This window comes from Biomphalaria glabrata, chromosome 12 (genome assembly GCF_947242115.1).
Source record: "Biomphalaria glabrata chromosome 12, xgBioGlab47.1, whole genome shotgun sequence".
Classification (NCBI taxonomy): Eukaryota; Metazoa; Mollusca; class Gastropoda; family Planorbidae; genus Biomphalaria; species Biomphalaria glabrata.
Window position 1 is genome coordinate 29899440 of NC_074722.1, and position 24177 is coordinate 29923616.

Below are 24177 nucleotides of genomic sequence, written 5' to 3' on the forward strand. Positions count from 1 at the left end.
AGAATCTTAGTCCTAACATCTCAACACATGGGTTGAATTCATGGGGCTAGGCTGCTTAAATATCTGAACAAAAATTTCATTGAACAAGTTATGTGAACTTCCAACACATTTAAAGAAAAATGAAACATTGGCAGAGCTGTATATTTATAGCCTGTATTCAATTTCAGACTACATGTTTAGTAATTGAGTGTTTAGTAATTGTGTAATCACTTGTAGCACTTTGGAAAAAAGATAATAATGAACAAAAGTGAAAAACAGTTTGTACATGTGATAGATTTAAATTTATTAATACAATTTGTAACAACAAAAACTATTTAAGTCAGAACTTCATGGATCATAAACGCTGATCTCAAATGAATTATTTTCCTAGAAATTTAACAGTTGATGTATTTCGCTGAGATAAGTATTACTAGCTTGTTGGCCACATGGGGAAAACTCTAGTTTGACATAATTTTTCAAAAATATATTTTGCTGGAGACTATATCTAGGTCTGAGCCAACATGGCATAGTCAGCCATATTACTGTATAACAGTAAATTTAAAGTTGCTTCAATTTTATTGAAGTTTATAAGCATTGCTTATAATTTATGTAAATCTAATTTAGACTAGATATCTAAATCAGAACTTTAGGTCTAGTGTTAGATCTAGATGTCCATATAATGAACATACCAATAAATAATTGAAAAATATGCCTTCCTTGCAGGCCGAATCAGGTAATGCATATTTTCTAGCAGCTGATGATGTCACGGGTTCAATACCAGAGTTGAACCAAAAATTAAAAAATATTTTATAATATCTGAAGTTTAATGTTGGAGGTACTGTCTTTTTTAAACTTTAAAAATGTTTTTCTTGTTTTAAAACTCTCAATCTAAAGCAAATGCAAGCCTGGTACAAATGTTATATTCATTCTGCAACCTCATTCAAATATATAAATAAGATTAACTTAAAGTTGATTCTTAAACTAGTAATATAGTTTTTAATAATGATTCTTGTTCTTAATAAGAAACATTCAATTAGTCAACATTTAATTTTTTAATCAAAGAGATTCAGTTGTGGTATCTGTGCATTGTTACAAATAGCTTTGGCAGCCATCTTTCTGCCAGAGAGTGTGCTCAGGTCACAGATTCGAAGTATATGTTCATCAGAGAAAACACCAGGCAAGCTTCGCATGACTTGGTTCAGCTGAAAGCATGATACAAAAATTTCAATTTTGTTCAGCCATTTGTTATTTGTCGTCATCAAATTTGGATTGAAGTTTAAATTTGTCATCAAATTTGGATAGAAGTTAAGGCTAAAAAAATGTTTAGGTCCAATGAACACAAAAAATGTCAAATGATATAAATTTGTCAGATTTTTTATGCTGAGTAAATAAAATGTCACACCAGCAGTTAAAGAATGTCTTCATGTAACTCAGTTAAAGAAAATTCTAAATGTTGAAAAAGACTTGCAATTATAATCATGTTCATGTGTTCAACCTTTTGTTTTTTTCCAATTAGTAATAGGAAACAGCCAATGGCTAAAAGCTAGTAAAATATATTTTGAAAATGGCATTATTAAAAATATAAGGTCATCAATTTCAATCTAACACATGCACATGAATGTTTAGATAGAAAATGTAAAACTGAGACCTTATAGGTTTGATTGGGTTTATTATTTGATTGTAAACATGAACACTTTTGACACCAAAACTTAAGAGACTTTCTACTTGGGAGAAATGATAGTTTGTTATATATTACTACAATTGAAACCAAAAAAAATTGTAATTCTTTGTACATTTTGAGAAGAGAGAATACCTTCAAAAAGGTCAACATTCTATCTCCCAACATTTGAGATCAAACTGAAAGTCAACTTACCATGTTTTGTGGCATGAACTGGAATATAAAAGAAGAATGTGTGCCCCCACATTTTATAGCTTCTTGAATGATGGAGACAATAAACCAAGTTCTTGAAGAAAGAGTTTTGTTCATCAATATAGTGTTCATCAGTTGAAACAAATTGACTGAAATAGAAAACAAATACTTTACCATTTTTGTCTTTGTTCCATTCATTGAAAAAGCAAGTATTGACTAACAAGCTTACATTAAGATTCACTAGCTCACAGCAGATATTATTGAAATAAAAAGAGATGCTCTATGTACCTAAAGCTTTATTCAATGGGTCCTTCATGTCTAAAGAAGGTAATACTTCTCCATCCTCTTTATCTGCCAGGGCAGCTGTACAGAAAATAGAAACATGCACAATACATTTTTATATCATTTAATGTAAGATTGATTTTAAAGTTAGTAACTTAAATAAACTTACCTTCTCTTACAGCACAAATCTCACAACTAATAACTTAGCATTATAAAGTTTTAGCCAAAAGTGTCAGTATTTTGTTAAAACTAAGTTATTAATTTATTTTATGATCATACAAAAAACTGAATTTTAGCTTATCTACAAAGGACTTAAAACACAGATGAAAGGAAAGAGTGAGGGTTAATATTTCCTTCAAAAAACTTAATTTCTCTTAGTAAAAGTACATGTAAAATAACCCAAGTAGATCACAACTATATAAAGTGGTGTGTAATATGAAATAATACATGTTTACATTTTCTTCAGCAAATTGCTTTTGCAAAGAGGTCTGCTAAATATTTTTTTCTCTGCTAAGGAAAGAGTACAAAATAAAACCCTACTACATTACCTAAGTTAAAATCTTCCATGCTCAAACTGAGTTGTGGCTCTGATAGCTTGCGAAGTTTAGCTGGAGGTGTGTCTCCATCATCAAAGTCCTGAAGTCATAAATTACACTATCAGACTACACAAAACATACATTACAGAATTCAAATAAATTTATTATATAATATACCACAAAACTAGGGCTCATGAAGTTTACAAACTCACATCATCCATGTCTACTTCTGTTATCAGGCGCTTGTGCCGTCTTCTGACATATGGCTCTGTAATACAAATTAAAAAGGTTTTATTCACAAAATATATTCTACAAAAAATAAATAATTTTGTCAGGTTAGGGTAATCTAAAAGTTCTATTCAAACTAAAGAAACAAAAGATAACTTCAGCAACCTTTCTGTCCTATCTTGGACATGTGAGTGGCTGTGATGCTAAGGACACAAAGCTTGGCTAGACAGTATCCTCTAGGGTCAGTCAGCAGACTGTTCTGTGGTGTCGTCAGTAGGCTGGGCAACACACGCCTTAACAGACTGATGGTCATGCGTTCCAAGTCCATGTGCATGATAGCAAAGGCTAGACTAAGAGACTGAGTGGCATCATCTGTGTGGTTCTGTTTCAACAAGTGCTGGAAATAGTTACAAAAAAATATGTCATTAAATAACTTATGAGAAAAATAACTATTTTTGTCACAATTAGCTTAGAATTTTTCTCAGAAGTGCTAAGGATGCAATTGATTCATAATCATCATAACCACTAAATTCTACAAACATGATAAATTATTTAGTGCCTATGATATATAATATAATAATCTTTAAAAAAATAATCTAACATTATAAATAATTTATCAAACTTTGAAAAACGAAAATATGTCCAAACATTTTATTTGGAGAAAAAAAAAGAAGTGTATTTAAAACAAGAAATTAAGAAATTTGAACAGATGAACAGACTGTGCATAAAAAGTTAAAAAAAACAACGTCTGACCTAAAAGTAGGCAGACAGAAAAGGAGTGATGATATAAACAATATAATTATAAAAAAATTTGTCATAAATTAAATATATAAAAACAGGATAACTAAAATAAAGCTAATACAATGGTGGATTAGTGGTAAAGCGCTTGGCAAATGATCTGATAAGTCCCGAGATTGAAACTCTGTAAAGACTGGAACTTTCAATTAGGAAATTTTGTGGGCACCCCTGAGTCCGCCAAACTCAAACGGGTGCCTGTTAGTAGGGGAAAGACAAGCAGTTGGTCATTGTGCTGGCAACATGACACCTTCATTAACCATCATACTCAGAAACAAATGGCCATTACATTATCTGCCTTATAGATCACATGGTCTGAAAAGGGTACTTATAATTTACATCTTTGTTCTCAGCACGAATTAATTTAAACCAAATTAAAAACACAGTGGAAATAAATGTAAAGAATCATCAAAACTAAAAAAAAAATATTTAAATGATGGGTTCACTGCTAATTTTAATTTATAACAATGATCTGACTGCTGTAGTCCTAAATTAGCTCACATCCCAACAAACTAGCGTATACTATACAGATGATGCTTGATAATCTGACAAACTCAGTATTCCGATGCGACCCCAAAATAAATTAATGTAATTAATTCATACTGTACTATGAACGTAGGTAGGCTTAAATTGTAATTTAGTATGCAAAAGCTGAAATATTAATAATAATAATTTCATTTATAAAGCACTGTTAACAAACATAATGCAGGCTCAAGGCAATATGATAACATAACAAACACAACAAATTTGTTTTGTATTTTTTTATATCCATTTTTTCTCTTTCATCTATTGTTTATTTCACACCCCTTGAGAATATTTAATTACATCATAAATAGAATTTCCTGAGCATATACGGTTAAATTCTTTGAAGATCCGAAACCCCTCCGGTTCAGTAACTAGCGGATATCTAAAAACAATTTTAAAAATTGCTAGAAATTAAAAGAGCAACCAACCTCCACCATCTCAGCACAGAACCAGTCAGGACCTCTCAAGACCAACAGCTGTTCCAGAGTGTGTAAAGAAGCCATGTTCAGCCAGCCTCGATGGAACGAATCTTTGAGGGTCTCATTCATGATCTCACTGGTCAACTTCTTGCTGGACAGCTGGTAGCGTCTGATTGGTCTTTGGGGATGGCCCTCAGGAAGTATGTCATAGATGATGTTGTCAATGATGGCTTGAATGGGTTGTTTACTTTGTATGAAAATCAAAATCATACATCTTTAAATGATTGATCAAAACTTAGGAGATACCATATAATGAGGTTGATTGATGTCTTCATTTTACAAAAAAAGTTAAATGATAGCTTTTGTATAGCGCTACTTTCATGCATATAGAGCACTATGGTCCATTTGTGGACCAGTGGGGGAGGGGGTTTTTCCATGCTGCCTTTAGGCGCTCAGTAAGCACAACTCTGCTCGAAACTCGAGCCTTCTTCATAGGTAGTCAAGCCAAGTTTAAGCGTACTTAGCCTCTCGACCCCGCATCCCAAAGTTTCAGTTCTCTCTTCATGGACCTGAGAAGTCTCTGTCCTTAAACATACACATTTCATTCACTCAGAACATAAATTTAAAAAAAAAAAAAAAAAAATCCCAACCATATTAACTTAAGGAACGTTTGGATATTGCAAAATGGCTAAGGGGAAGGAGTATAACATTTTTTAGGATTTGTTAAAATTGGGGAGAGGGTAGTCTGAAGATTTGTTACATAGCAAAGTAAAAAAAATAGTGGCTCCCTAACTTTCGCGGCAGAGCACTACCACAAGGGTGTTAAAAAAATATGAGAAAAATATCCTGCATTCTTTTTGAACTCCATAGGTTTTCCAAGGCCAACTAATGTATATGTACATTATTGTAAAAAAAAAAAAAAATTGAATATGTCATCAAAGCATGAAAAGAAGTTGATGTTTTTCCCATTCTCTTTACAGATACCATGATTAAAAATGTGATATAGGAAAATGGTAACTAATAAATAGGTCTTTGTAAAATTCAAACTTTCTTATGTTATTTGAGTCTTGTTACTATTAATTATAAAGGGGGTGGGGAGGTTAAAAAAGTTGATTTCTGGCATTACATAATATCCCAACATTCCCTTTACCAAATACACAAACAACAAACTTTCAATGACTCATACCAGGCACTTCTCTGTGGACAATTCTGCTATACAGTAACAAAGCAAAAAAAAACAAAAAAACTCACGTGTCTATTCCTAAGGATATTGTAAAAAACTCCAACATTTTCAGTGGCTTCACCCTGGCAGCTGCACCTACTATGTTCATGTAGCTACATAGATAGGTTGTACATACTAATAGAAGACTCTTGATGTTCTGTTTCCTTATGTGGTCAATAATCATCTGCAATGATTGGAAACAGGGTAAAGAAAACTTATTCTAATTAATTCTTCTAGATCAAATGTCAAGTTTGTCAGTTAACAATCTCCTTTAATCCAAATACTTAATTATTATTACATACATATATTAAACATAAATGAATAACAGCACCAGGGACCAAGTTTTTAAGAGAGAAAGTAGTGAATTAAAATGCTACGAAAATAAGGGCATGCGCCGACCGAGGCTCGAACCTGTGACACTGGATTCGACACCACCGCCTAGCGATAACGCACCAAGCGAATCTAGCCTCTAGACCATCGGAATGTCCAAAAAAAACATTCTTCTGATCCAGAGTCATTTCGCCCGTATGCAAATTACCACCCCAGTGGTCAAAGGTCACAAGCTCCAGCTAGCCCCTCCCCCACCCTCGTAGCATCCGTTCACTAACAACTTCGATAGAGCCAACACAGACAGCCGTTAGGCATGTATTAGACAAACGATGGCTCTATCTAATTGTTTATCTCTCACAAAGACAAGTGGACAACATAAACACATTACATATAGAAGCTTCAGTGGGTACGAGCAATAATGCTGTAAACGTAAATGTAAACATAGAGTTGAAGCTGGGTGCTGAAACAAATGATACATACATATATTAAACATAAATGAATAACAGCACCAGGGACCAAGTTTTTAAGAGAGAAAGTAGTGAATTAAAATGCTACGAAAATAAGGGCATGCGCCGACCGAGGCTCGAACCTGTGACACTGGATTCGACACCACCGCCTAGCGATAACGCACCAAGCGAAACTAGCCTCTAGACCATCGGAATGTCCAAAAAAAAACATTCTTCTGATCCAGAGTCATTTCGCCCGTATGCAAATTACCACCCCAGTGGTCAAAGGTCACAAGCTCCAGCTAGCCCCTCCCCCACCCTCGTAGCATCCGTTCACTAACAACTTCGATAGAGCCGACACAGACAGCCGTTAGGCATGTATTAGACAAACGATGGCTCTATCTAATTGTTTATCTCTCACAAAGACAAGTGGACAACATAAACACATTACATATAGAAGCTTCAGTGGGTACGAGCAATAATGCTGTAAACGTAAATGTAAACATAGAGTTGAAGCTGGGTGCTGAAACAAATGATACATACATATATTAAACATAAATGAATAACAGCACCAGGGACCAAGTTTTTAAGAGAGAAAGTAGTGAATTAAAATGCTACGAAAATAAGGGCATGCGCCGACCGAGGCTCGAACCTGTGACACTGGATTCGACACCACCGCCTAGCGATAACGCACCAAGCGAAACTAGCCTCTAGACCATCGGAATGTCCAAAAAAACATTCTTCTGATCCAGAGTCATTTCGCCCGTATGCAAATTACCACCCCAGTGGTCAAAGGTCACAAGCTCCAGCTAGCCCCTCCCCCACCCTCGTAGCATCCGTTCACTAACAACTTCGATAGAGCCGACACAGACAGCCGTTAGGCATGTATTAGACAAACGATGGCTCTATCTAATTGTTTCAGCACCCAGCTTCAACTCTATGTTTACATTTAATTATTATTACCTTGACTTTTTCCAGATTGAGGGCCATGTGCTCTACAGCAAAGAGAATTTCTTGCAGTGCATAAGGCAAATACATAATCATCTCCTTCCAGCTGGCAATTCTGAAAGAGTTGATTGTCAAACTGAATAAAAGCATTTCTAATTAAAACATATGATAACAACTTTCCGTAGTCTAATGATGTATTGAACTTACTGTCCACAGGGAATAATTTCAGCACTGCTGAGCATAAGGTTTAAAATAGCGTCTACTTTGTCCTGCTCCTCAATAAACTCCACATTTTTATATTTTCCTTCCTCTGGAAGCCAGCGTTTGGCCCACTGGACCACAAGGGCATACTCATTTTCTTTGTTAGATAAAGCAATCTGAAAGAAGGAAAATTCTAAAATACACTTGCAATGATGAAAGTTACATATTGTTATAAACCTGGTGGTGGCACAGATGGGGGTAGTGTTACATTATTTTGGAGCCCTGAGTTGTCAAGTTCTTTAAGTTGGTGGTGTAAGGTGCAGTTTGCAGAGAGCCTGGATAGTGAGATTCGTAACAATATTTTGAACTGTTCATACAAAAATATTTAACCTCAATGTAGTTAAAGATTGCTTGCATAAAAAAAAATAACTGCCAACTTCAAAAATACAACTACAGTAAATAATAAATTCCAAACTTACCCCTAGGCCATTTTGTTGAAATATGCTAATGATCATAAGAAATGTGACATCAAAAAGTTGATTTCTGTTTGGGATCTTCAGAGATTCACTAGTTGTCTGTGATGCAAGTTCATTTATCCTTACATCAAGAAACAAAGACATTCACAATCCCAATTTCATATATAGCAAATGTATTAATACTTATTTATTAATTTATAATTTCTAACATTTTATTCAAATAGTCAAAATACCAAAACATAGATCTTGTAAATAGGATAATCCCAAGTTTAGAAGTTGCCAAACATATAAGATAAATTATCCAATACATTACTTCTCAATCTTTTAGTTTTCATTGAACAATCCTAGACTTCAGAGCATCAAAGTAAATAGAAATGAAGTATTATGGAAAAGTTCTTGGATGTCAAACTGAGAGTACTATGTTCAAGAGACAGCAAGTATTTTAGAATGTTCCTGATTCTTTTTTAGATTGAGACCTTAGGTCCTCCAGCACTGTTTGGTGCTTAGGGTGGTAAGCTCTCTAAACAGAGATAGGTCAAAGATGACTTCCACACAGCGTCTTCCCAGCTGGTGCCCATGGATTTGAAGTTATTATATGTGGACAGCCTTGTTTTCAATTTCACCTTTTCAGCTTCATTGTTATAGCTGACTTTGGTAGAATGAATTTTCTTCATTTGACACAAAAAATGAACAACATGCAGTTTCAGTTCTCTCTGTATGGATCTAAGAAGTTTGCTGTCCATAAACATACAAAATTCATGGCCAATTCAAGCCTGGATAACAAAGGAGGGTTTGATATGGGGCTAGTATGGATGGCTGCCTGGTTGTGCGATTTGCGCGCTGGACTGTCGTTTGGATTTATTGATGGTCGAGGGTTCAAATCCTGCCCGCTCCTATCCCCCATCGTCCTGCGGGAGGTTTGGACTAGGAAGTAAACTATCTTCAACTCTGAAGGAACATCCAAAACATGTAAAACATTTTACAAACAGTAACCCCACCCTGTAAATTTCAATTGCTACAGAAATGGCTAACTTCATTTCTCATTCTAATCAACTTTACCTAGAAAAATGCCATGTACTGAAAAAAAGTACAAATTTTAGCATCTCAACTGTCTTTTAGCCTTTATCTGTAACTTTCCCAACAAATATTTTACGATATTTAATCTATTAAGGTATTTTATAAAATACATTTTCTGTTTAAAAAATATGATAACTACCTGATAAGTTTAGACATAAAATCATGCAGCCTTCCTGTGCTTGCAGCAGCCAACCGAAGAATATCAAAGCTGTGCCCCTGAAGCATGATGGTCAGCACCTTGATCATGGACTCAGAGTTTCTGTGTGGATCTGAATCTAGCGACTGAATAATAACAACATACAAGTTAATAAGTGGCAAAAAAATAGGCACATAATGGAGTACTAATAACACTGAATGCTTAACTTCCATTCTGACTAGTGTTATTACCCTAAAAACCCAGAAAATTTAAGGTGCTGGGCAATAATCTCAACAAACAGTAAATCATATCACATATGAAATTCTTTTACATGTGTAGAAAAAGATGAGAAGCAGAAAAAGAAAAAGGTTAACAAAATTAATTCACTGTTGTAATCAATAAAACTTATGTGAAAAGATTTGTATAGTATTTATGAGGAGGGAGGATTTCCATAATCACAACACAATGCAAACAAATAAAAAATACACAACTCATACAAGAATTGTCCACAAAATGTATTGTGATGATCCACAAAATAGACTTGTCATTGTAAAGTCAATTTCTAGCTAGACACAAAGTAATTTGATTGAGAATCCCCAAGGTAGATTTTGATAGATTTAACAATGGTCCTATAATACTAAAACATGTATTTAAGATACAATTTTAAATTGTTGATTTGAAAGTAAGTAAAGTATTCTTTTCTGTGTGGACATTCAAATCATCAAACATAATTACAATAAAAGATTTTTTTATGTGCCATAACCTCAAAAAACGTGATTATGTCCCTTATGTTTTGATCTGATTATAATACATGGGGAATGTGATGTTGCTTATGTTTTGATCTGATTATAATACATGGGGAATGTGATGTTGCTTATGTTTTGATCTGATTATAATACATGAGAAATGTGATTTGGCTTATGTTTTGATCTATAATACATGGGGAATAAAATGTGGCTTATGTTTTGATCTGATTATAATACATGCTATCAAATTTTAGATAAGCATTTAGATAATTGAAATACTTCAAGACAACAGCTCAAACTCAACAGGACACCTGTGCCATTAAAAGGGCAATCAACACATACAAGTAAACATAAAATCTAAAAAAAAAACAATACTACATAACAAGAATCAATTCATCACAAATAGATTTAGCCAACCTTCACTGGAACATCTGAACTGGTCTTTGGTTTATTACATTGTGCAAAGATCAAATAAAAATCAGATAATCAATCATGCAATAAAAAAAAAACTAATACAAAAACAAAAAGTCAAAAAGGTTTGTATTACTGAGTTAGATTAATCAAAATTGAATCAGTAAACACTTATGTTTCAGCCCCATATAGTACAATGATACACTAGATTCAAACACTCAAATCTTTTGGAAACAAAACTGCAAAAGTAGCCAACAACAACAACAGCACAACATTCAGTGTAGCACAAATAGCAAGTGACCAGATCAACAGACAACAACCAAAGTCATAACCATTAAAACATTTTTGTTTATGATGTAATGCTCACATTAAGTTTTTTTTATTTTTTTGTTTTGTTAACGCACAGAGATACATGTAAAAAAGTATGTATCACCTTACATTGTACAAAATACATTAGCATTATGAAGTGCAGTCTAAAAACAATACCACTCTAAATTCCCCTTTAATTTTTCATAGCTAGTCTCCATGCTAGTGTGTACACTTAATATGATTAGTCTCATCTCTTTGATGGATATGTGGGTATCTGGAGAAAGTTTCAATACTGTCTTTAGATGTTTGGCAATCTTCCATGGAGTAGCATTTAAAACAGATGCTAGGTTAAATAAATCAGCTAGTTTCAAAGGCAGGTGAAAAGTAAATTATGCACCAAATTTATGTCAAGTTGTCTTTTAAATTTCACCACAATGAGCTGAGTTTAACAATTTATTATTAGAAAAATAAGTGAGCCATCTTTGTTCAAACATTTACAGAGTTGAAAGGATGTCCTGTCACACAGCTCAAGGTATTCTTCAGCAAAGAAAAATATGAAGGGTTTATAATCATAATGATAATAAAACAAAAAATACCTTAAAAATTAAAAAAAAGTTAACAGTTAAATATTAAATTAGTTTAGCAAAAGAAAAAAAAGGAAAAAGAGCTTTAAATCATTTAGTAACAAAAATATTTGGGATGAGTTCCACTAGCATGCTGCCCACATAATACTTCCATGAACTGATGTGAAGCAGGTTCAATTCAAAACAGAAAAAAAATAAATAAAAGGTCTGAGAGGATTAAGCATTCTATATTGAATAATTAATACTAAATATATGCTATGAAAAAACTTTTATACATCTGTAAATAAACCTGCATATCTAACAAAAAACAAAAACTCTATGTCAGTACATAAAAAAACAGCTCCATACTAGCAAAACTTTTCTAAACAACAAGTGAGACAGATGAAGTGAGTAGTTTTACCTTCAACATCCTATCTAGTGTAGCACTTCCCTGGAAAAGAAGATTATTGACACAAGAGGTGGTATTGAAAGAACATTAGAGAAGGGAGGCAACTCACATGTGCAGACGGTTGAAGTTGAGATGGCGTTGCCTTACTGATATGTGAACAGCACAAAAAGTTGATGGCAAAAAAAAAATGTGTGTGTTCATTAAAGAAGTGACACACTGATGAATTATAAAGAGCAAAGATGGAGAGATATTAGAATGATGTGCATCTCTACACAGGAAGTGATTTGATGACGAATGTACCAGAGTTTAACTCATTACGAATCAGATGCAGGCCTCAAAGAACATAAAATGAGAAAAAGTTGTCATTTTAATTATTATTCTATATTAGGAAAAGAAAGTAAAAAAAAAAGTATTACATGAGAATTACAGCCACTATAGTAAAACTTACTATCATCAACAAGGGAGAAGTAGTAAGCAGGCAAGGTTTATCTCCTACAGAGATGTCATTGCTAATGTACCAACACATAACTATCAGAGTCAGTGCAAAAAAAATATTTAAAAAGCATGTTCTGATATTTCTAATACAAAGTTGAACAAATTAGTCATCAAATAATACAACTAATTACTGGATGCATTTTGTGGCTTTAAAAAATCAGTTGCTTTCCATTAAGTTGACATTATCCAATAACCAAATTAATGCAGTTTCTTCCAAATCCCCAATTTGACTAGTGAGCCTTCAAGGCTTATTAAACAAAAAAAAAAAAAGAAGCTCGATTTAGTGAATGAACTTTCAAATTACTTTAGTTTTTATTGGCCTAAATCAAAGCTTAGGTCATCCTGGAAAATGAAGGAAAACTCTCAAAATTGTGCAAATGAGAAATGATAAATAATAATCAATTTTCTTATAATACTTCAGTAACATTTCCTTTTTAGATAAATATTGAACTGTTAAAGAATATTATTATTAGTTATTATTATAACTAGCTTTGATGCTGCCTTTTAAGATGAAATAAATCAAATTATAGCTATTTGCTTTAGAAAACATAAGTAGAATTTATGCCCAGACTAACAGCCAATATATATATATATATTAGACTTCACCTATTTAAATCTGGATAAACACAACTTTAAATGAAACCTTTTAAGAAGAAGAGTCATGACGATATGGAATAGTTGAACCGATATAAAGAAGTATTGGGAGTCAAGTTCAAAGACCTATGCACAATAGAGGAAGGCAAACAGATTTTTAGTCAAGTGAATATAATAACAAACATTTCATTCATTTTAATTACCTTTAAAATGCTGGTTACTGTGGCTTCTGCATGTGTCACTCTGCTAAGATTTTTGCCCTCGTTGGAACCAGATATGTCTGATGGACGCAAACGACTTCTTTGTTCAGATCTGAACAAATGAAACAAGTTGAAAATAATTTGGTCTCAAGCATTTTTTTAAATGTATAAAATAAAAAACAAAATGCAGTTATATTAATCAAATATGCCATGAGGAGTCAGTGAGACAGATGGAGTGAGTAATTGTACCTTCAACATCCTATTGTGTCAAGAACTTAAGATGGTGGAAGTTGTCATCCATAAAAAGCATCAAGCAAAAAGAAATACTAACAAATTTCAAGCATAAAACATAACTATTTGATCAAAATATTTATCAAAAATATTTTTTTTATTCTTACTCCTGACAGGCTGAACAAGTGAAAATTGTTTGTAAGTTAAAATACCTTTTCATACAGAGAGATGTTTTCTGTGATTCTGTGATGATGTTTGCTTTCTGAAGTTCTGTGATAAACTGAACCAGCATGTCAAAACTGTTGAAGAAAAATAATGAACAAATATAACAGTTGTATATTAATTAACCAGCCTAACATATTTCATGCTTCAAATCCCCAACTCTTGGCTCACAACCACTGTGTGCTTTCTTAAACATGCAAGTTTCATAACAAGTAACTCTACCAGTCTTTTAATTAATCTCAAAATTAAAGATTAAAAAAAAAAAGTCACAATCAATAATATGTAATTTTTTTTTTTCAATAATAATATAAAAATTCATTAATTTTCTTTTATGAAATGTTTCCTTTTTTTACAAACTGCATTTTTTAGTCCCAAAGATGAAACTAATTATAAGTTGTGAGTATTCTAACTGCATAGTATATCATAGCCACCATCAAAATGTCCACCTACTTTTATTAACTGATGTGAGGTAGGTATGGAGATTTGTATCAACTCATCATGTACAAACCTCCCAACATAAAGTTCAAATACTTTTTCCCATCAGGAGATATCAAGTAGGTACATCCTTACTTTTGTTTAATATCTGTCTGATCCAGCAGATGAGAGAACTCCAGTAACATGTCCAGCCCTCTCTCCACGTGGGAGCTCATGTCCCAATCAGGCATCTTCTCCTTTATTGCATTCAGAATGTGCGGGACCTTGAGGAAAGCAAATGTGGCCCACTGAAGATCTTCCGAAAAGTCATTGGTGTCCACAAAGCCCATGAAACAAACACGGAATATTTCTAAACAAAGCTGTGGCATGGGCAGTTTCTGTAGAGAATATGAACCACATGTTTGTGAATGTCAGTTCAAGGTAAAACTCAAAACCAAATTAACAATTAATTAGGGCTAATTTAATTTATAGCTAGAGCAAAGGTCTCTGTCACAAAAGCATAGAATAGCTTCATTTTTAGAAGATACAGTGTTTAATATAGGTTACAGCAATATCCATTTTCTTTGAACTAAAACATAATATCTTTTAAATGATATGAAAATATCACAAGCAAATTTGGCAAGACCAAGTGGCCTAGTTTTAAACCTTAACAATAATATTTTTTAACTAGAATAACTTCATTCACTCTTGTATTTTGGAGTAATGTCTAGTACAGCTAAAATTAGCTCTTAAATTCTATGGTGTCACAAGTCTAGGCCTTTCCTATACTAGTAAGAGCAAAAGAAAACAGCTTTGCAAGAAGAAAAGCACAACAGAAGAAAGTCAAAGCTATTGGTACAAGCTCCAGCTGGCATGGCTTGCCCAGTGAACATCTGAAAACTTTGGGCACATCAGTCACACGAGGAGGCACAAAACTGCCCTCAGCCCTCTGAATGACCATTGGTTATCATTGTAGCATGATGAATTAATTATATAAGAGCAAAACAGTCAATGAGTAAACAGCTAGATGATTATGATTATTAGTATTGAATAGTAATACAGCACCTGCTGAAGAACGCCTCAGTCCAAGAATAAATATGAACTGTTTCATGCTTACCATGAGTCTTGAGACAACCAAGACTTGATCCACAAAAGGCTGAATGTCACTACTGGAGTTGAGTATGGCCTCCAAAACAACCAGAGAATTTATTGTTGGACATATGGGTGAGTTGGTGATTTCTAGAACTGGTTCCAAGCTTGGTGCCATGTCATTAAGTCTGTGGACAAAAGATAAGGATTTAATAATGTATAAAACCAAGTCAGGTGTTTAATCATTAAATCTATGATCAAATATAGAAGTGAATTTCTAAAAGTGATTAGCTACCAAGAGCTATGTTACTTAGCATTATAGACTAATAAAGTCAAAGATTTTACTCAACATTCACTTCTAAAACAATATTCTTTTTTCCTGTTCTGACATAAAATGACTGGATATTTATGCATGAATTAAAAATATTCCAACAGTCCAACTGAAATGTTTCCAACATGTCTTTCCACTATATATTGTTACATGCAACAAACTAAGTTAAGCCAGTCTTTCGTTGTAGTACCAGACCCAAGTTTCTGAAAGTAATTACTTGAAGACAAAGGAAAAAAAAAGGGAATACTACTATTAGCCCATGCTAATTGTTGTTTTTTTTAGAATACCTCAAACATTTCATACAACTTATGTTTTCCAAATCTCTCTGGCCAGTTTCATGGCAACTCTCATAAAGCTAAACAAACTGAACTCTTACATTAACAGTTTTCATAAGAGAAAAAAACAATTGAGTTAATCAAAGTATATAGTAAAAAGTGTAAAAAAAATCAAAACAATAACATCCTTTTTATCATATTGTATTTATTTCTGTTTCATAGAAACTAGTTCCAGCTGGAATAACCTGCCCAGTGTGCAGCCAAACATTCTGGGCTCACACAGGACTCACCAGCTTCATGAAGAGGCACAAAACCCCAGTGCAACCTCAGCCCCCCTGGATGACAAAAGTGTTCATCATCGAACCACGATAGATGAACTATGTATTTATTTCTACAATGTTGATCAAGTGTAGAAATATATGTTGTTTTTTTTTTTCATTTTTTTCTCTCTGTCAAAATTGCTTTTTAATTTTAGTCTAGACAAACCCTAATAATTTAATAAATTAGCCAAGAAAAGTAAACATAACTAACTGGTCATCTCTGGAAGCTGTTGCTAATCTGCTGATCACAGAACAATTTTTTTTATTTCTGGTTACCTGGTACTTCACTTTTTAAATCCACATATAGAACATGATAAAAGTATTACTATATCTATCTACGTATATAAATATGGTCTTACTTTGAAAGCTGTAAAAGGGCAGAGTTTATTTTCTCCCGGGTGTCACCCAGCTGTGAGTTACTTGGCAACTGACTAATTGTACCGCCAACATTCATCTCACATTGCTCAAACTCTCTGTATGCATCTAAAGACATAACAAACAAATTTCATTAACATTTCTACTTTGATTTTTAACAAAGGGAGATAAAAAAATCTTTAATGTCTAACACAAGGCATCACTTACTAAATATCAATGTGTCAAAATGTAAAATTTATTGGTTCATGCAACTATCACTATAATTAAGTTGTTGTTGTTTTTGTATACAGTTTAATCTGCTTATCATTTTGTTGCACATTAGTGGAAAAAAAAAAAGTTAGCAAGTGTATTCTTCTGTTCTCTCCTTGTATCTGCTTACTCTGGTTAATCATATGAGAGTAATTTACATAATAGCTAATTAATTAATGTCAGTGTAATTTAAAGTGAGAAATCTGAGTTACACTGAGGAGCAGCTTAGTTTAAGGTTTCAACATTGCTGATTAGTTTCAACAACAAAAAATACCATCCATATGTTTAGTATTACCTGGACTATCTGTCTTGGCAATCTGCATGAGACTCCTGACAGCCTTGCGATCCAAAATATTAATGATGGCACGACTAGCATTATCCATAATTACAAAATATTCTGCAGCCACAGTGCTTTTGTTTTCCTGAATTCGCTGAAATCAACATTAGTTTTCTATAGTCAAAGCCCAAAATAAAAGAAATTAAAGATATAATTAAAAAAAAATAAAAAAAATTTTTTATTTATTTTTAGAAAGTAAATTATTTCATTAATGTTACAGAATCATTCTAACCTAAAGTTCAGTAATTATTTGACCTCCTACCTGGAGACAGATGTACAAAGCCTTCACTTGCCAGTGTATCAGGCTCAAAATAGTTCGAACTAATTGCAAAGGAGAGTCTTGACATGGGCTTAAACTTGAAATAAAAGAACAATTTAGAACAAACTTTATTTTAAAACAAAAGTTTGGTTAATATCAGACCTGCCTACCAAAAAAAGTCCAATTGCGTAACGCTGATGGTCAAAATGCGTATTTTGGCACCAGAATGCGTAACGCGATCCATTATTTTGTCATATATATATATATATATATATATAGAATGTAATCTACTCTAGACTCTAGATCTGGGCTTAAGAGTGTTACTGATGCCGTGGATCCGCTACAAACGTAGATCTAGGTCTACTCTTCATCCTTGATCTATTCTATACTAAGACTAAGAATCTAGTCTAGATCTAGACTAGATGGTAGTAGATGTTATCGATCTAGATCTAGTCAATCTAAATCATACTACAACTAAATTGGATCTAGATTGTAGAGTAATGTAAGAGAATCATGACATAACGTAATGACTAGCTAGACTCTAGCTAGGGTCTACATTCTACATCTAGACTAGATAAAATTGCTAGATCTATTTATGTATAACATTAATAACAAGTTATCTAGATTCTAGATCTAGAATCCAGATCTAGATTAGATATCTACAATGTCACTCAATGTGTTTTGAATCGATAGCACTTCGATATTTTTTCTATACAAATGAATACGGGAATCAGGGATTCAACATAATTAATTTCTACTAATGAACTTACAAAAAAAAAAAAAGTCACGTTGGTATATCAGCTAACTGACGGTACCAACCTGGTACCAACCCGCCACTCCCTCACACTCACGTTCTTCATTTCTAGACTAAATCTAATTGCTTTTAAGAACCAATCAACGTATAGATCTGGACACAATGTGTTCCCCCACCTTTTCTGTCCCCCCCCCCCCGCCAACAGGACGGCTTAGCCTTAGCGTGACCTCCGTGACCGCTCGTAAGCTAGTCAAGAGAGGGGAAAAAAAGGATACGAAATGCGTAACGCGACGGGTTAAATGCGTATTTGCGTACTGACGGTCATTTTTGGGAGATTTTGCGTAACGAATCCGCATTTTGCGTAACGGTAGGCAGGTCTGTAATATTAAAAACTCAACACAGCCTAAAATCTCAAGATATAATATTTCACATATTTGAACACTCATTGGTATTAAATATTAAATAAATATTTGGTGTAACCAATGACACAAGTTCAAAAAAGTATTTGCATATAAAATTTCCATGAAGTTTTCAATTTAAAAATACCTTATCTTTGAACCAAACATTTCTGCCAGATGTAGAAGCGCCAAGATACAATAAGGTCTTGAGAAATCATCAAACTCTGTGATATACTTTAAAACTGTATGGTATGGAATCATCTGAGGACAAGTACAAAATTAAAATACAAACTTACAGCCATTTAATGGAACTCTTTTATTAATTTTTTAAGCCACTAGGGCAGTGATGGGCAAACTACGGGCCGCGGGCCAAATCCGGCCAACTGAGAAGTCTGATCCAGCCCACACATGTTTTGTTTTCACAATGAAAAATACAGGTTTTTAATACGAGTTAAAACATTGATATTATTTAAAAGAAAAATTTCTTTTACTGAAGAGTTATCCTCCATTTTTTCTTTGTTAAATTTCTAAATTTTTATATAATGGCCCGCCAAAACTTACTGGCAAAGGGTATCTCTAAGACCTCTGTTAACAACTTGTGGCAACAATATAGGTCTTATGTTATTTTCATTAGTAAAAAGAAAACTTAAAATTTCTTTAACAACTATTTAGCAAGGCAAATATTACTGATATTTTGAAGAGTAAATGATATTAGCAATTTATTTATGAACTATTATTTTTACATAAAGTATAGTGTTACATTTTATAACAATCTTTCAGGACATTTAAAAGGTTTTAGCAATATCAAGAGAAAAAAAATAAATAAATTTGACCAAAAGAAGAATAGAAAACAGTGAGATATTTTCAAAATAAATGAGTTTTTTGACAATTATACTTCCACAACATAATTTAAAATTACTGATATTGACTATAATTTAGTATGCTAATGAAATGGTTAAGGCCCAATTTGTTAATGTTGTGATATTTAAGCTTTAAATACGTACTAAAAAATATGTGCCATTTAAATATGAATTTCAATAAAAGTTAATACAATCTAAAAAATTAATTGTCAACTAAGTTTAGTTATTATTAGCGGCCCCCGAAATGGGAAAAGACGCTATTAGATTTGTGTGAAATGTCTGTTCGTCTGTCCCGTTTAGATCTCGTAAATTAGAAATGATAGTGAAAATCCGACATCACAATAAATCTAGACCATTCAAAGTTCTGATGCAACGGCTACTTTTTTTTTCTCTGAAAGCGAAAAATCTAATTTTTTAAATCACTTATGCAAGCAGTTTTTTAAAGAGAAAAAGCTATTTAGTATGCATTATAAGTTAGACCTAATTTAAAACGAATAGTAATCTTGTAAACTGCATTTTCTAGAACATTCTTTTTAATTTGTGGAAATTTTTTTTTGTTTTTTTTTTAGGATTCAAATAAGAGATTGAGCCTTTTCAAAATAATTACATCAATTATAACACTTCAGTTAGGCCAGGGGAGGCATGGTAGCTGAGCGGTAAAGCGATTGGCTTCCGAACCGGGGGTCCCGGGTTTGAAACCTGGTGAAGACTGGAATTTTCAACTTAGGAATCTTTGCGCGTCTCTGAGTCCACCCAGCTCTAATGGGTACCTGACCATAGTTGGGGAAAAGTAAAGGCGGTTGGTCGTTGTGCTGGCTACATGACACCCTTCTTAATCGTAGGCCACAAAAACAGATGAACTTTACATCATCTGCCCTATAGACCACAAGGTCTGAAAGGGGAACTAGTTAGGACAGGTTCACATCTAACTTTGCATTCATTTGCACCTATCCTTTGATCTGCTGGACCGTTGGGGTACTACACAAGATCTGTTAACCTTCTTTCTCCTTTCTTATCTCTCATTTGTCTTTGATATAATTTCATTTGGATGTTTTTTCTGAATATATTGAAGCCTGCCTGGGTGGACCACTTCGGGGGCCAATTTTGAGTTTGTGTTTCCACACAAACTGTCTTTGTAACCTTGTTATTATTATTATTATTTAAATATTTATATTTATTAATCTAATTAGTTCAATCTACCTGTGATAAAACACCATGCTTTAGGTATGACAGGATCAGTGAATTTGGACTGCTCCCAACAAGAGCTTGTTGCATCAAAATTTCTTTCAAAGAACAAACATAAAATACAACTGTATATTTAATTAATGAAAAACAAACATTGAGAATGAGAAACAACACCAAAAAGAGACAAAAAAGAATAATAGTTTTAACTTTTTATGGTCAATGTGTGATAACGAACATTCAAAACTGAGTGTATCATGCTGAAAAGCAGCAGAATAGCCCTTCCAAACTAAAACTATTTGAATTTTGGGCTTTTGGGCATAATGCAGGCTAACCCACCCGTGGCCTTAGAAACAGCTTAACTTAAAATCATCTTGCCATACAATGTTACACACTTTAAGCTTTTAGTTGTAAATGAATTCATATTTCACACTTTACATTATTAATGAAAATTAATTTAAATGAGCCCTTTTTAGCCTCCTTATGCAAACAATTTGAATTGTTAAAATAAGGGCTAAGTATCTTAGTAATATATTATTACAAATACTAAAAATAGAAAGTTAACCATACTGTATAACCTTTAAAATTCTGCAACAATTAAGTAGCATCAAGAAGAATACATTACCTGCAACATCAACATTTTCTGTACAATATGCTGCCATTAATTTCTTCAGTTGAATGGCCCACTGTATTTCTGTCCACCTCTCTCTCCATGCTTGCATCAAGTTCATTTTAATTTTGCTGACTAAAACTGCTCTGGTATTGGAAGCATTTTGACTGCTGGAGCCAGGCTCTTTTTTGATATCCAGCAATCCACTTTAAGCAAAACACACACACACACAAAAAAGATAAATGATGTTCATTCTGTCATTATTAAATTTAGAGTAGAAGATCTAACGGTCAATATGTACCAGTTGTAAGATAATTTCATTATTAAATTTAATGCTCTTTATTAATAAATTTAAAAATTCCCTAGTAAAGTTTTAATTACTAAATATCTATCAATAAAAAAAATGCTGTTCACATTCACATACTCTTCATATTTTATAGATAACATTTTATTTATATAAACAAACCCTTTTCATCAATGCTCTAGTTGGGTACAAGTATTATTAGTGGTAGCTGTTTGGACAACACAATAATTTTTAAAAAGATATTAATATGCTCATATCTATCTCATATATTTTTCATTTCTTTAAATCTAAAGCGTAGTCCAAACATCTGCCATAATCTCAGCATAATATGATTGAACAATCAAATTAATTAATGCAAAACCAAAGAATGCTTTCTTACCTAGAGATGCCAGATCCTGTGGGCTCTTTTTTTATCTGAATAGACATTTTTCACTACATCAATAAGGAAGTTAAAACAATCAACAATTTCTTTAAATCTGAAATATCAAAGAGATGCACAAAGTTGACTAAGAGTCTAGTAAGAGTTATAATAATAATAATACTTAAACTAGATCTAGTACTAGAATCTAGACTACTATTCTCAGTATTCTTTATTAGAGTAGACTCTAGCCCTAGTCAATCTAGATAATATATCAGAATTGACTAGAATAGATTCTACTTAGAATGATTTGATCTATATTACTACTAGTTTAACTAGGTCTAAAGTATATTTAAAGTACTTAGAGGCTATTGTCAGTATTGTATTATAATTTATTATATATATATTTTATTTTTTTTATAATGTAATTTCCCTTCCGAACAAGTTAAGCACTGCTGTCGCAATCTTTGCGTTTCAATTTTTATAGCTCCGTAATGGTTAGTCCTAGGAAAAAACTACAAACATCTATAAACTTGTCATCCATTTGTCAATAAAAATAGCTATATTGTTTTGTTACGCTAGGCATAGTTACAGTAAAATATGATGTTGAAGAGGGTCAGGTTAATGTGGTCCAGCGCTAACATTAACGAACACCATTCCCTGCTCTGTACACTAACGAACAATGTCTGTACACTAACGAACACCTCTTAGTTATTGCATTTAAAAATAATATTATCTTCAATTTTATTTATTTTATTTTCAATTTCTTTTTAAAAAGCTCTAGACCGACAGATTAGTGTCCCTTTTCCCTCTTTTAATTGTTCCCTTCTCTGCTAAACCCTCAACTTTACGAAGGGCCATATACTGTGACCTACCTAGATCTTGTTGACCCAACAAAAAAAAAACAAAAAAACTGGGTGACCCCAGGCGTCTAGCCTGCTCACTCCACACAGTGAATGTGACCCAATTAGGTACCTGCTTGATCAATAATTATCCCTCCCTCTACTTTTTTTTTCTCTGGTACTATGTTGATGATGCCATGCTAGGTATATAATAAGAGCGACAAGGAGTGAAAAAAAGAGAGAGAGAGAGAGAGAGCAGGAGTGTGCCACTCATGAAAACATTTTTTTCATTATTCACATTATACCCAACTCTACCCCTCATCAGCACTATTTTTAGCAATATTCCCTTTCTTTTTACTCATTTATATCCCACTTGTTTTAACATCTAAAACAAAAGCAAAATTAAGTAAGAAAATGTTAGACCTATACAAAATAAATCAAAGAAATCTCCATTTCCCAGCCTTGAGTTACATCCCTCTGATATGCATTTTCAACATTAAAATAGGGTTTGTTAGTGTCATTGATAGTGATAAAGACAGTTCATTAGTATCATTGATTGTGACCAACGAAAATCATGAAACACCCCATATTTAGAGATAGACTATGACATGTGTGTGTTTTTAGGCCAATTTAGAAGCATTTTAGACAGTTTATGTTTAGCTGATACTTAAATTTTCTAAAAAAATCTCCTTCACCCTGGACCTACCCTCCTTCTGTCCTACCAGTGCTCTTTGAACCCATGTAAAACTCTTGTTTTTCAGAGTATACTTAACTAAATGTGTCTGAACTGTAAAAAAATGGAGTATAAATAAAAAACAATATACTAGTTTCATCATAATCATAGCTGTCAACATAGAGGCTCATTTTAATAAAGATTGTGGGGTGTTCGTTAATCATAATGTCAGAAAATAGGGGGTGTTCGGAAGAGGAAAATTACTCTAGGATCTATATTAGGTACTTTGATAAAAAAATCAAATTATTTGAATCTAAATGAAACCAGTATAGTTAGTTAGATCTTTTTGAATGGAGTTATAAGTTATATAGTTAATAATATAGAGTAGAGTAATAGACAGTATACTATAGTTACTTATAGTACTCTATACTCAACTATAGTCTATAGTCTATAATTAGATCTATATACCATATTTAATTATACTGAATAAATAAGCTATACTTAGACTTAATTAAGCAAATTAAGCCCTTAGGCCGTACTCTCAATAGTCTCAAACTCTGGCGTCTCTGGCCTTATCTATCTCAGTTACAGTATGATTGATGAGTATCTGTATCTTTAAAAAAAATCCTCACTTATACTTATAGATCTAAATCTATATTAATTATAATATATATATTCTAGAGATGTAGTAGAATCGGTAAAATCTAGGCATAGATCTACTTAGTCATCTAGACCTAGACTTAGTCTGTTAGATCTGGATCTAGAATCTATTATATCTAGAAATCTAGATGGATCTATTTACACAATACCGCATCCCTCAGAAAAGCGATTCACATTTTTATGTTTACATGTTTACATATTTACAAATTGTATCTAGATCCAGGATTTAGTAAATAA

The 24177-nt window shown here is 32.9% G+C and overlaps 1 protein-coding gene across 5 annotated transcripts; it reads right to left on the reverse strand.

Annotated features, from left to right (window-relative positions):
- Window positions 1-258: 258 nt before the first annotated feature.
- On the reverse strand, window positions 259-24101 carry LOC106051536 (mediator of RNA polymerase II transcription subunit 24-like). 5 transcript variants are annotated; one of them, XM_056006519.1, is made up of 25 exons: window positions 24083-24101; window positions 21787-21883; window positions 21119-21309; window positions 20512-20594; window positions 18600-18712; window positions 17303-17396; window positions 16999-17134; window positions 16439-16562; window positions 15182-15341; window positions 14221-14462; window positions 13641-13727; window positions 13201-13309; window positions 11921-11950; window positions 9474-9616; window positions 8261-8378; window positions 7788-7957; window positions 7596-7695; window positions 5886-6040; window positions 4644-4881; window positions 3061-3292; window positions 2880-2935; window positions 2680-2767; window positions 2138-2212; window positions 1853-1998; window positions 259-1181 (listed from the first exon to the last, which is right to left on the reverse strand). In XM_056006519.1, exons 2-25 carry the CDS (start codon window positions 21831-21833, stop codon window positions 1032-1034), a joined length of 3087 nt encoding a protein of 1028 aa, XP_055862494.1. In that variant the 5' UTR covers window positions 21834-21883; window positions 24083-24101; the 3' UTR covers window positions 259-1031. The 5 variants fall into 5 exon arrangements, with proteins under 5 accessions (XP_055862494.1, XP_055862493.1, XP_055862495.1 ...); XM_056006518.1 differs by having other exon boundaries at window positions 24001-24092; XM_056006520.1 differs by lacking the exon at window positions 24083-24101 and adding an exon at window positions 24015-24049.
- Window positions 24102-24177: the final 76 nt, after the last annotated feature.